This window comes from Aulostomus chinensis, chromosome 14 (genome assembly GCF_037954235.1).
Source record: "Aulostomus chinensis isolate RoL2024-O1b breed Wild chromosome 14, RoL_Achi_v1.0, whole genome shotgun sequence".
Classification (NCBI taxonomy): Eukaryota; Metazoa; Chordata; class Actinopteri; order Syngnathiformes; family Aulostomidae; genus Aulostomus; species Aulostomus chinensis.
The window spans coordinates 7,234,757-7,248,881 of NC_141333.1; the positions used below are offsets into that span (position 1 = coordinate 7,234,757).

The 14,125-nt window shown below is 42.3% G+C and overlaps 1 protein-coding gene across 3 annotated transcripts in view; it reads right to left on the reverse strand.

Annotated features, from left to right (window-relative positions):
* Positions 1 to 14,125, reverse strand: part of pde4ba (phosphodiesterase 4B, cAMP-specific a) — a 155,897-nt gene that overhangs the window by 105,110 nt on the left and 36,662 nt on the right. Inside the window, exons 1-2 of one of the 3 annotated variants that reach the window (XM_086225582.1) lie at positions 2,139 to 2,699; positions 1,699 to 1,973 (exon numbers count right to left, since the gene is read on the reverse strand). In XM_086225582.1, coding sequence (XP_086081708.1) covers positions 1,699 to 1,922 — 224 coding nt within the window. In that variant the 5' untranslated portion in view covers positions 1,923 to 1,973; positions 2,139 to 2,699. Of the gene's footprint in view, positions 1 to 1,698; positions 2,041 to 2,138; positions 2,700 to 10,620; positions 10,860 to 14,125 lie in introns of those variants that run through there. The other 2 variants (XM_086225581.1, XM_086225579.1) reach the window with 2 other exon arrangements.

Consider the following 14,125-nt stretch of genomic DNA (forward strand, 5'->3'; position numbering starts at 1 on the left):
GGCATGAGGGATCTTTCATATTTTCTAAATGATGCCATTTTCCACATGTGCCTCTTGTATTCACCCTCAGACCCACCCAACCCCCACGAATCTCTCTCAGCTCAGAAACAGGCTGTACAATGAGATAAACAGATAAGAGACCCCATTATGACTGCTGCTGTTGAAGACAGTGATAAAAGAAGGAAGCTAGATAAACGCAGAATGTGCATCCGGAAATGTAGATGCATAGGGACATGTCAAGTGTCAAACACACACACACGGATAACTGTGGCTGTATAACTTGACAAAACACACAAACCAGTAAGATATCATCTCTTTTGCCATCATACACACAGTAGCACGTCGACACAACATGCAGAAGCAGATTCATATCTGGACTCATTTCCTCTGCCTCCTATCCCAACACAGAGATGAAATCATTTTCACTGGCAATGACAAGCCTCCGTGATCATCACCCCTAAATACTCTATATGTAACCTTGTTGTAGACATGCTTGAGTAAACCGAAGCCCCTCTGGCTTCCTCTATCTGCCTCTGCTAAATGTGACCAGATATTTAGTGTGAAGGACAAAAGTCACCTTGAGGCTTCGTAGTCAAATCGCAGCGGCTCTTTTCCTCGCCACTAATCCATACATTGCATAACATAGGCAAGCCTTCCTCCACATTTACAATGGTTTCCAAGTGGTTAAAAATGAATGGGTAGACTTGGGGGTTGGGTGGGGGATGAGGAGCAAAAGCATGTCATAAACAACAGAATAAGTGGTTTATGTTGCGTAAAGATGGGCTTCCTTCAGCAATTTCTGGTGAGATGAGAAGGAAGGAAATTACGTCGAAAAAATTAAACAAATGAGTGTGGTTTTCTGTGTCACAACAACATGGTATTGGAGATAGACTGAGCTGTAGTTTGAACAAACAATTTGTGATTTGGTGTTAAGCCTGTGTTTTGTGACGCAATCGTCGATTCGTTCAATGGAGATGTGAACCAAAAAGGTTAAGAACCACCAGGTTGCATAACACACCTATCACTCCCTTGACATCACTGCAACCAACCGAAACATGGAACACACACACACTCACGCACGCACGCACGCACGCTGAGAGCAAAATTCACCCAGGTACAGGGGCAGAGATACAGTCCGTCAAAATGGAGGACAGGGAGCATGCAGAACGTGTTTTATTCCATTATGTAATCCCTTAACCCAGTGACAAATCACCAGACAGCAGCTCTATTTTTATATTTTTGGCCCCACTCATCATGACAACTGTCTAAATGTTTCCTTTTAGGAGAGATCAAGCTTTCTGCCTCCATTCTCATTCTCTGAACCTGCGCCTCCTCACCCTTAGTCTCTGTGGATTTTTTTTCTCCACTGCTCTCTACCCTTGCTGACTGTCAAACCCGCTCCACCCGTTCTTACGTGCCTCTTCTCTCTCTCTCCCAGTTTTTACCCTTTTCCCCACCCCAATTCTTTCTACAACCACACAGTCTTCACCTAACTCCCTTCACCCCCCTCCCTTTTCCAATTTCAGCCATAAATTTGGCCTCATTATTATGTTTCCTCTTTCCTCCCAGATCTCATCTTCCTTCACTGTAATATTCTGACACATCCCTTGCACCTGACTCATTTTGTCCACGCCCTTTCTTGATGTCTCAACCCTGCAGTATTTTTTCCCCTCTCCCCACCCCCACAAGCCTTCTTACCAGGTGTGAGCTACAGTGAAGCGGCGTCTCTGTCGGATGCTCTTGTTGACCATTAGCTTACGGAAGAGGCGCGGGGAGCTCCGTGGGGAAAGTTTAGGGGATGTGGCGCCCCTCTTTCCTCCCACCACACCTGGGATCTTAGGGGGCTCCAGTTCCAGATGCATATGCTCCTTGAATGTCCGGATGCAGGAGTCCATCTCAACACTCAGCTCGTTAGTTGACATCCTTGCAGGCTGGGTTCAGTCCTCTGTGACAGACTTTTCCTCTTTCAAATTCTGCCAATTGCAGTCCAAATGCAGTCACATTAGTCAGTCATGAAGAGCTGATTCTGTCCTCCACTGTCTTCCAGACACAGAAAAGTATATACTGGGTTTATGAGAAAAGAATAAGGCTAACCCACACACAAACATACACCCCAGAAAAGGCCAACAAACACATACCTTTTTTTGTTGTTGTTTGCTATGTTACCGTGGTCTCTATTCTCCCTCTTTTCCCTCGTTCTTAACAGGTTTAGGGATTAGCCAGCCAGCAGTCGTGCCCTCTCCGCTCTCTTTCCTTTGGCTCATGCACTGTGCTTTCTTGCTGGTCTTCTGTACATGAGAGGTTCTTGGAGGAGCTTTTTTCCACAGCAGGGTCACATACAACTCCTCCGAGGAGAAGATTCAATGATTCTCTCACATCTCACTCCTGGTCTTGCTGACTGCAAAGTGCACACTCTCCCCGTTCTCCCGGTGTCACTGTTGGCTCCTGCTAAATGCACATCTAGGTACCAATTCAGTCCATCCAGCCAGCTCAATGTTGGAGATCTACTTTATGAAAGATTCAGAGGGGATGAAAACTGCCTCCTCCTGTCTTACTCTTCCTCCATTAGCCTCTGCTTGACTGAACTCTCTCTGAAAGCAACCCCCCCTCCACCTCTCCAAAGGCACTCCCGGTGTGGCACACAGTGACTCCTACTATGCTGAGCCTCAAGTCAGATTCCCCCCTTCACTTTCACAGGCAGAGTGCAGAGTGTAGCGGAGCACAGGAAAATGCTTCACTTGCTCTTTCATTCAAAATATACACAAGGAGCCGAGAGCAGGCACGCAGCGAGTAAAAGCCACTCCCCCCCTGCAAAGGATTGGCTGCTGGTGGTTGTGACGACAAGCGAGCAGGCACGGTAACAGGTTGTCAGATTTATTATTTATTTTTTGTTTATCCAGGATTTGTGGTAATGCTGATGATGTTGTGACCTTTAGTGGGGCTGGCAACTGGTGAGAGCCAAGAAAAAAGGCAATTTGGAGGGGAGATTAAAGCTAACAGCTTAATGGATATCAAAGGACGGAAACATACACACTGCTCAAAGGTCAACCGATTTAAATTAACACTCTGAAGAATGCGGTTGTATGTATGAGTCAGTTTCCTCTGAGAAGGCAACCATATTGTACCTTACTGTTTGCAGCAACACAATGAATATTCCATCCACATCTATCAGACACACACCCATCCTGCTTTGATTGAAAGCAATTTTGTGGCAATTTCATGGGATGCAGGGAATAAAGCACACATAGATCCATGCAGTCACCCCAGATACATACACAATGAACTATCAGCATGGTGAGGAGAAAGAAAAAGAAGAGCGATGGCCTGAAGGTAGAGACAGAGGACGAGGGAAAAAAGAAATCCAAAAGGAACATCAGAAGAGGCAGAATGGCAGTGTGGCTAGTATGCGAGCGCTCGTTCGGCTGCTCTGTGAACTGATTTGTTTTGGTTGTGAGTCACCGAGACAGAGGAGCATGGAGCTGTATCTCACGAAATTCTTGCCAATGAGCCTCTTCAAAATAGTCTCCCCGAGCTTGTATGTAAAGAGGAAAACACACGGGTGTCACTGGAGCTCAGCAAACCAGTCTGAAATATTTAGTTTGTGTTGTTGAGTTCAAATCAGCAAATTAAGCGTGGAATCCTCTGACTCTTTATGACTCACTCACCTAATTCATTTGAAAGTACAAATCATCGAAAATAGATAAAGTTGTAAACTGAAAAAAGCAAGCATGTCACTAAGTCATATGTTACTTGACTCTCGGGTGCAACGGCTTTACATTTTTAAAATGAGCGCTGTCAAAATGACGCTACCCCCCTTGTAGCCCATACTTCATTGGACAGCATGTACATGCATGTCAGGAGGCAATTGTCTCACTTGAGGGTTTAATTGGCAAAATGGTCCATTTAAGGCCACTTTTCCTGCCAGCTCCCTTCAGAGAGTTTGGTGTTGTAGTCAGGATAAAAGCAGCCTTTCTAGCTTGTACAGAAGATGATATGCTCCACATTTTAAGATGAATAAGCTTTTATATTGAGGGACTTCATTGGAAACGCGGAAATAATGGTTGCCCTGTGTTATGCGTCCAGCTAAAGTTTGTTTGACCAGATGTAAGAACAAGTCGGCTACTTACAGGAGACTTCTTCTATCTTAGCTCTTATGAATGGATTTGTATGACAAAATATTTGATATAATATGATAAAGTATAGTATATGCTGCTCAACTAAACACAGATGACGTGAAAAAAGTACTTCTTTCTGTTTTTTTCAGAAAACAAACCCAGAATTCTCTTAATTCCCTCATCTATCAGACATCTATTCTTGAACATGTGGCTGTGGAGATGAATTATTTTTAAAAAGGAAAGGATGACCAGAAAACTCTACATATTATTACTACGAGCTCTTTCGCAGCGGTAATATTTCTGCAAAGTCGATGTCCAAAGTTGAATGACAAAGCAAAAAAGGGAAGAGCAGAAAATCGATGTCACAAAGTAATTTCAAGAGAGATCAAATATTGAATTAAAGTGACTGAGTGACGAGGCCATTTCAGTCCATGTTCAGTCTGGTTTCCACACACTGCTTGGTCACAGTGCAGGAGGAACTGTGACAGACGTTTTGCAGTAGTTTGTTATGCCCCCTGCTCAAGTTGAGCCAGAGAGACTTAAAGTGTTGTAATCAAGTGATGGAGGTCTTTAATAATCCAACAACAATTCAGGTAATTGATGAATTGTTAACAGGAATTCAGCAAGATCGATCAGAGCTCTGTCAGGCTTTACTCTGCTAACGTACGGACGCGAACATGGAAGTTTAAGTTGCTTATTTGTTGGCTGGATATCACAAAATGTAACAAACAAGTGATAAAACTTGTGGGGCGATCTGGATCCTCAAAACCGTTCTACACCACTGGCAGGATATGATGGCTGTTAGATTCCTTGAGTCCACGTGAACTTGTTGAAAGGAGAACGTTTCGGCTTCTGTAATTCATCTTGACCGTATTCTAGATCTATGATCCAGAAAATTTTTGATATAAGGAGAGAAATCTGAAAAATGGAAGCATATTGAAATCAAATTTGTTGAGGTGATGATTACTAAGTCCTCACAGACGGCATGGATCATCTTCTGGATCGGTGATGCACAAGATCTATTTTGAGGAGCAGGCAGAAAACTCCTAAACCATGTTGTGGAGATCCTTCATGGATGCGCGCCCTCTGTGTCTTCTTTCTACTTCATCGTGTTAGCATGCCAAGAATTTGCGAACAGTTTACATATATAAGTCCTCTGAAAAGTTGAGAAATGAATGACCAAAATTAAAACAACTCATTGTGAGAAAATCGTAAAAACCAAATCGCTCAAAACCCCAAGTGTCAAACTTACATTGGTACATGCAGAGTCAGAGGACTCCTGTCACCAAAGCTAGAAACAGTCTGTACCGGATTATCTGACACTCTGCTGAGATATGTCACTGATAAGGGGATCTACTGCTGGTGTTAGATAAAAACATGGGATCATGAAAGTCAGTAGAATTCCTCCTGAGGGGGACATCTCATTGCAAGCAATCCAGTAGCTGTTGAGGTGTTCACCAAACCCAATATGGCTTTAAGTCACAAAGCTATTGTAGCATGACTAAAAATAATAATGCTGCTTGCAGCTTCTCAAAATTGGTCAGTTTAACAAAATAGTAAATCCACTTTTAGACAGCAGCACACGGAGAAAGAAATCCGATCTTAATAATTTTCAGCTAATTTTCTGTTCCTCTCCCCTTCCCTCCTGACTGATAGGGTTAATATCATTATAAACATAGCCCCTCCCCCCACCCCTCAGTCCCATCTGTCATTTTCTATTATCACGACATCCAGGAAAGATGCCTCCATCCGCTTCTGTTCCCAAGTCTCTCCTCTCCCACAGAGAAACCTTGAGAATAATCACTGCCCGAGTGTGTGCAGGAAGGGAGGGGGTCTAGCTGTGTTTATCACAAGTGAACGGGTCAGGTGCAGGTGAAGGGAGATGTGTGGAACGGTTTTTTTTTTTGGTTTTTGTTTTTTGTCTTCAGATGAGAGCCCTTAATGTTGAGTCTCTGGTTACATAAAATCCTCTCCTCTCCTCTCCTCTCCTTCCCTTTTTCTTTCTTCACCTCTCCCATATGCATGAAAAACAATAGTGCATTTTGACTCAGATTAGTAGACCTGCATTAATTCACAAAGGTTCGTGAAGAGAGAGAGAGAGAGATGAAAAAGCCTAGACAACAGAAGAAAGAAATAATCAGCACAGCATAATAGACAAGGGGAAGTTTAAGGACAAACAAAACAGCCAAAGAGGATCAGACAGCTTCATAATGCCAAGGTGACCTTTGCTGTGCTTCTTCTTGGACTTTTGGAGTAAATTCTATGTAAGATGGTGACGTATACCACAGCAGACAGTTATCCCATTAGAAAACACATCCTGTCAAACTCCAGCTTAATAGACCAAACTACACTGAGTCTCAGGTTTAATTTGACTACCACATGAAAGGATTGCCCTGCAACACTATCTGACAACCGCAGTAATCGAAGTAAACAAGACTGTTTCATTTCACTCAGTCACTGAATAAAGACTCTACCTAAGCTGATGATGAAAGTGGAAGAGGGATGACGGCTCCTTCTGAGGGTTCAGGCAGTAAAACTGGATCATATCTAAATAGAAAGTACTCCCATAGTGCCTGACACCCCTCCAACGTGAATACAGAATATTAACACAGAATCATAAAATCGCTTCATAAATTTCCTTCCCTCACACCAAAAATAGGTCTTCCACATCACCGATCCAGAACACGATGCACGCCATCTCCGGGAGCTTAATACGCTGCCCTCTAATCAAAGTAAAAGGATGAAATTATCTTCTTTTAACAATGTCACATGGACTCATCATAATCTCCCTTTATTCTGTGTCTCTCCCTTGATTTTAACACAATCATACCTTTATCCTGCAATAATACATGTTTGTCTGGAAATTTTTAAAAAAATTACAATATTATGGACTGAAGAAATTGGATGGGAATTCATGTATGACGTGCCTGAAAAAAAAAAATTGCTAAAAGCTATGTTCTCCCAACAGCCTGGACCTGCCCTCAGGTTCCGGGATCTACACTTTGATCCAGACACCTCCAAAAAGTACACACTTGTTTCTTGAAGTATTTCCTACCTTTCCACTATTTCTATCTTAGCAAAATCCATCCATTAGCTTTTGAGATATCCTGCCAATAAACAGACGGACACACACCAGAGATCACATTACCTCTTTGGTGGACGTAATGAGCTGAACTGCCCATGGATGACCAACATAATTATGTAAAATAAATCCCACTTGTCCTTTATATTAGTTGGATGCAGCATTTCACCTCCTCACAGAGACAGAAGCACTATGGGCCAGATTGCACTTGTGCTTTATTGATCTCCCTTAGTCAGTGCAAATGCTAAAATGAAAAGTGTAAGCTCTGATTTCTGCAGGATTACTTTTGCTCTTGATGTCCACTTCCTTCAAGTTCTTTTTTTATTTTTGGACATTTTTCTATTTGGGGAAACAAACGTGTCAGTCTTACATTTCTACTTGATCAAAAACTCCTCGGGCCATCAGTGTTGAAACGGTCATCAATAGAAACAGTTTTATCTGCATCCAATCAGCCAGTAGAGGGCGCTGAATCAGCTGGCACTTACACAACAGTGCATTGCCAGCTGCAACACCACACTGGGACTGTCAAACAGCATCATAGTCACATGGAAAATCTATTCTCAGATATTTTGTTTTGCCAATATTAAAAAAAACAACAACTACCATTGCGTACACCTTCCTTCCCGTGCAGACATGTACATTTGACGTCAGTCGGACAGCCTACAGTAAATTAAGTTGGCAATAGAAAAAGAAACTGCAAAAGGGGATGGTTTGATTGCTTGTGTGTGTGCTGTAATTACATTCACTGGTTTTCCTTTCTCCTGCCTGAACTCTTAATACATCCGTCATACACATTTATATAAGTAACATCAATTACACAATCTGACCCGCCCTAATCAGTCTTTATTGTAGCAACACAAACACACACACACACACACACACACACACACACACACACACACACACTAATCAATCTGTGAGGCACTCTAAGCTTTGGAGCAATTGTGCTCATCAGCAGGAAAAAATAATTTGATTCCCAAAATAAATTCGTCCTCCCTCCTCCTCCCTCTCCACATTGACAGGAGCACTTAACTAAGTACGAGTGGGAAAAGAGGGAATGGACAGGGGAGACAAGGAGATGCACTGATGACTGGTACTGAAATTGTACAACACACACACACACACACACACACACACATGCCAGGTTCACTTGGGAAGAGCGTAATCAGACCTAGACACCTTCAGAATGGTTTATCCTTTAGCAGCAGGGATGCCTTGACTTTGATGGCTTCTAAAAGCAAGGATTGGTGAGAGGGTACAACAAACCCAGCAGGGCTGACACACACCTCACCTTCTATAAATCCCGCGGATTCTTGAACAGACTGAACATTCACCAACAAACTCACTGTTAACAGAAAAAAGGTGAAGTCATTATGGACTCCTGTAAGTACATTATAATTGTGTCTGTGTGAGGGCTTTATGATTAGAAAGGTGGCAAACAAAAAGAATGAAGTGACACCAAAGCAGATTGGAAATCCATTCAACTATTATGGTGATGATGGAGTTGAATGTGGTGCCAATCAGAAGTTGTCCAACTGCTTCGTATCATTTTCAAACCGATCCAAATGTACATCCCTTCCTCCAAGTATCTCTGGTACGCGCACTGTAGCGCGCGATCATCAAGTTAACCTGGTTAACACTGCTCTCTTGTGGTAAAAAAAGAATACTGCAGCTCTTCGATTGTCCATGCTTCATTACAATCATGCAGTACTACAGGCATCGCTCATGATTGGAATACTTTTTAGCTCAGAGCAAATGTTTTCTCATTTTGTTTGTTGGTGTTGCAGCTTCAGACAATTTTTCATTTCCTCAAATAGGTTTTTGATGCAGAATGAAACCAGCATCCCAAATGCAGGAAATTCAAGGTCAGTGTTCAGAGTGTGTGTGTGTGTGTGTGTGTGTGTGAAGGGGGGGGGGGGGGGTAATTGTGATAAGTACAAAAGACTCCTCACTGATATTGATTCTCCTGGCCATACACAAAAACACTAAAAACAGCCTTACAAACCACATCCTTTGCTCTCTGAACTTCATGTACATTTCTCTGTAATTATTTCAAAAATAATGCTCACAACTGCACTGATGCTGAAATACTAGCACAGTAAGAACATTATTCATCTAAAGAAGTGTTTTTTTCCCCCCTCTTTAGGACTTAAAACCTACTGAAGGGAAAGGAACATCCGCTTAAATGAATCTGGTCAAAGATCACGATATATGCATGTATGGTGCGGCCTCCATCAGCAAAGAGAGATTAAGAACCAGTTTCCAGAAGAAGATTTGATTGGTGCACTGAGCAGAAGTCATGTCTGGATAGGATCACGGGTCCCTGTAGTACTGCTGATGGTTACAGAAAAAAAAAAAAAATAATTGGCATACATGCGCATAAGTACTTATATGAAAAAAGAATCAGAACTGATTGTTAGCAGTGGCTTCTATTAACATGATTAACTATAGGGAACTTGGAGAGGACATACCTCAGCAAAGGCAATGATTCATTTAAAAAAAATTCACTATGTTTGACAAATGTAATAGGTTCTCTCTTTTCCCATGCTGCACCCCCCCACCACCCCCACCCAGTGAATACTGGCTTCAAAGTTTTTGTGGAATTCTGCTGCCAGACAAACAAACACCACTGAAAACATTACTTCATTGGCTGAGGTAAAAGAACTGTCTTCCTCACACACAGACACGCACACACACTCTTGAGAAGAGGATCATTAAGGCAATTCAGGCCAGATTTGACGTCACTGGACCACCAAGAACTGGCCCGTTGCTGTCTGTGTTATGTGAATCTGCACGCTGTGCCGGTTGCGCCTGCACAAACACAATGGCCCCCCCACATGCAGCAACTGTCTGAAAAGATGGTGAATAAATAATGAAGCAAGGCAGTGTCTTCTTCAACTCTCAGATCGGATCACTGACGCAAAGCAATGGTCCATCAGAAATGCCGCTGCCCAGACTTTGCTCAGTGAATTGTTTCTTCATAAAGGTCATTGTTTATTTAGCTGTTAAGGATCTCGTAACTTCCCTTAAAATATATATAAATACTAAAAAACTATCTTGAACTTTCCCAGAAAATGTTGTGGATATTTTACATGTCTGCTCAGCGGTGTTCAGCAGTGAAACACTCAGAACATCATTCACAGCCAGCTATATCCGACTCCCAGTCCACCTCCAGAACTTGGCCACGGTCAGTCACACAGAATCTCAGGCACGCCGTCACCATGCAGCAACTTACAGGCGCTATCTCTGAGGCTAACCGACGCTGCAGGAGAAAAGATCCCCCCCAAGTTAAACTTGGTGACTTCCTTAGGTATTTGTGCAACATATGTATATGGTGGATAGACATTCGGTTGGAACTTGGTTCAGAAACAGATGCTTACTCGACTGCAGCAGAATCCACCTCTGCCTTCAACGTCTACTCACCACTCAGGATCAACAGGTGTGATGTCTATTCTGGGAGGAGCTCCAAATGGCAGAGATGTGGGTCGGGTCATGACCTCATCATCAGGTGTCCGCGCCCTCTCCCCCTGACGCCATGACAACGGGGGAAGCTGCAGGTTGCCTGAAAAACGTCTCCGGCCCCGGCGCAGGTCGACGCCCAGCGTGCATGATGGGGATGTAAAGGACTCACTGAGGCAGCAATCTGGGGGCTCTTTGCTGTCCTGGGAGGAGAAGGACAGATGTATGAGGAAGGGAACTCTGAGATTAAATCACTTCTTCATGGGGGGAGGGGGGGGGGGTTACGTCATGTACATGGAGTAATTAACGACTGCACTGAAAGGATGAGGAGTCAAAGTCAGCTACTTTGTCAGTGGAAATCTCGCAAAGTTTCATTTCCAAGTCACAGGTTTTACCTAGTTATCAGTTTGACCACATGGGGGCGCCAAAGCCTCGTTTCTGAGCGAGGATGGAGCAGGATTCAGCTGCCAACTCTTCACTCTGATATATTTAAAAATAGTGCAGTGATTTCCCTCTGAGAGGCTTGACTGTTCTATTGAATGATCACGTTGGAGTGTTAAAAAAAGGAGTTTAAAAAAAATCCTTCAGTTAATTCGGTGGATTCGCTTTACGAGATGACAGCATCTTGAAACCAGACGTTCAAAAATTAAAACGATTCATAACAAAACAACTAAAAAACATCGAGCAGTTTGCTGGACAGAAATGTTTCTTTCGCTTTCATCTCATCACCTCATCATCTTTTCCTCACCAAGGAGCCCCCAGTCTTGTCTTTTGCCTCATTTCCTGATTTAATGGGCCTTATTGGCCTACAAACTGATTGCAGAGCATAAATACCATGTTTATTATTTATTTGCACAGTCTAATTAACATTTACAGTAAATTAGGCAGCGATGACGAAGTGTAAATGAGAAACAGTCCAATCATGTTTGTATTTGGTAGCACGAGTTTATAGAAACAGACACCAGATCTTTGTGTAGCAGAAGTGAGCAATTATCATCCCAGCTGGAAATCAACTTCTGCAAAGCAATTAAAAATGTGTTTGTCCTCTCGTCTCAAGAGACAGCAAAGATTAAAGTTTGAAAGGACAAGAACTGCTTCCCCCACTATCTCCAAATCAAGCAGACAACCTTTTTGAGTGTGCCTCATTCTCGCCCGTCTTCTGCTTTTTATAGGCAATTATTCCTAATCCAGTCAATATTTCTGAGAAAAATAGAGAAATTATAATGTTACCTCTATTATTCTCTTGTGCTTTACACATCCTGTATTATGAATAATCATTCACTCATTTCTCAGGTTCCAGGATCTACAACTTGATCTGCATGACCACTGAAATTTAATGACTTGTTCCATTTATATCGCAATATTTTCCACCATAAGACCATTAAGAAATCCTGCAAAATAAAAAGAAGACAAATCAACAGACGCGCTGGTGAAAATATTCGCTCTTTGGCTGAGGTAAAAACAGAAAATATTATTTGGAAAAAGTGAACATGAAAGTGGTATTTTTTTGGGGTGGGGGTGTTGGTGTTGAAATGTAATTAGTTAATTGAAAGAAAATGTATGTAGGACTACGAGGTATAAGTATTTTTACTCCTGCTCCAGTCGTGTACAAGAGTAGTCCAAGCTGGCAGTAGTACTGGACCAAAAAATGAACCACTAGTCATGTGTACCGATTCTTTTTTAAGCCTGTGCTGGGTCTCCAGTAGTAAGAACACTGCCCAGTAAATACAGTCTCAACCTCCCACCACAGCTCCTCTTTGCAAGTTGCCTTTTCCCGCCTACTCAAGACTCATGTGCTAGCAAACTAACTACACACTGCCGGGGATTGTGATTGAAATATCTGAATTCTTTGTTGCTGTGAGTTAATGTGACGTATGGTTCTTCTAGTTTAGGTTTGGACATTTATTCATCACGAAGCCAAACGAGCCTTGCCAGCTTTACTTGTTTTACATGTTGCAACAAATAAATCGTTCTCATTTTTGTACATCTAATCGCACAATTTACATTTTTGTGAATTGAATTCCATTTGTTAGCATAAACTGATTGATACTCTAAATTGACTGTAGGCGTGACTGTGAGTGTGAATGGTTGTCTGTCTCTATGTGTTGGCCCTGTGATGGACTGGTGACCTGTCCAGGGTGAACCCCGCCTCTCGTCCATTTTCTATCTCTTAACAGGGTAAGCGATAGAAAATGGATGGATGAGAGCTTTTACTTGCCCCCTCCAAAAAAAAAAAAAAAGACACTCCGCCAGCGATGTCATCAGGAAAATGTCATCTATGACAAAATTTGTATTGCTGTTATGGAATCTGTAAAAAGAAAGAACCAAAGTGAATGTGAAGTGCTCGGCCATCCTGTTGAAAGATTTTTACACTGAGAGCTTGAGAGTCTCAGGAGGTCAAAACAACTCTAATTGTGCTTAGAAAAGAGGAGCGCAGGGAAAGAGAAAGGACAAAGTGGGATATGGAGGTGACAAGAACTAGCAAGGCAAGAGGATAAATAAAAGAAGACGGTTTGAGGTCTCAGTAAGAGAGGAATAACCAAGAGAAAAGCCAAGTCATGTAAGACACAGAGGAAACACCACAGCAGACACTGTAAATACAGACGAACTCAATCAGAGGACAGAATAGATTCTGTCCTCACCTGTGACATCGTGCAGAAATACTGCAGTGCACTGGCTGCCTGCCAATGCCGTGTCCCTGTTAATGACACTAAAGTGATATCAGCCACCACATCTTCAAGGTCAGTGTCATGAATTTACTTATTTATTGAATTGTTTTTAGCGGAGTCAATGAACTTTTAATCTTTCTATGCTGTGCTTTCATGAATATTGTATTTTTTAATGCTTTCACTGGAGCCACCAAAGCTTGCAACAGGATAAGTTGGGTTTTTGCACCAATCTTCAGAACATCTCGGCACAAAATGATGCAAAACTCAAACTTAACATGGTTGTTCCTTGTGGCTTATATGCTGAATTTGACCTGAGACCACAGTAACTTCTATAACATGTATATGATGGTTACCAGCTGACGTTTAACAGATCTCAACTGAATGATCTAAATATTTCAATTGATGTTGTAAAAATGTACTGAGTAAATTGATGTGTTAGTAGTACCACTTAGGACATTTCATCTACTTTAAGTGTAGCAATTTGTCCACCAGTAGAAAATGTCATGTCTTTTCTCTTTAAATTTTTTTTTTTTTAACCTTATTTTACATGCAAGAGATGGAAAAACCTCAGTGAAACCAATGTGAACTGAATATGCCACTCAGCTTTCATTCATTCCTCCCACATACGCTATCCTTAGACAACCTTTGACTGCTGCGACGTGCTTTGTACATGCAGATGTTGTGTGTGCACGAGTGGGAAGAGCAGAAGCAAGACGGGTCAGGTGGAGAAGGCCATTAGCCCATTAGCAGCACTACCTTTATTTTCAACAGGGTCTGCTACTGGCTGAGACTGACACATT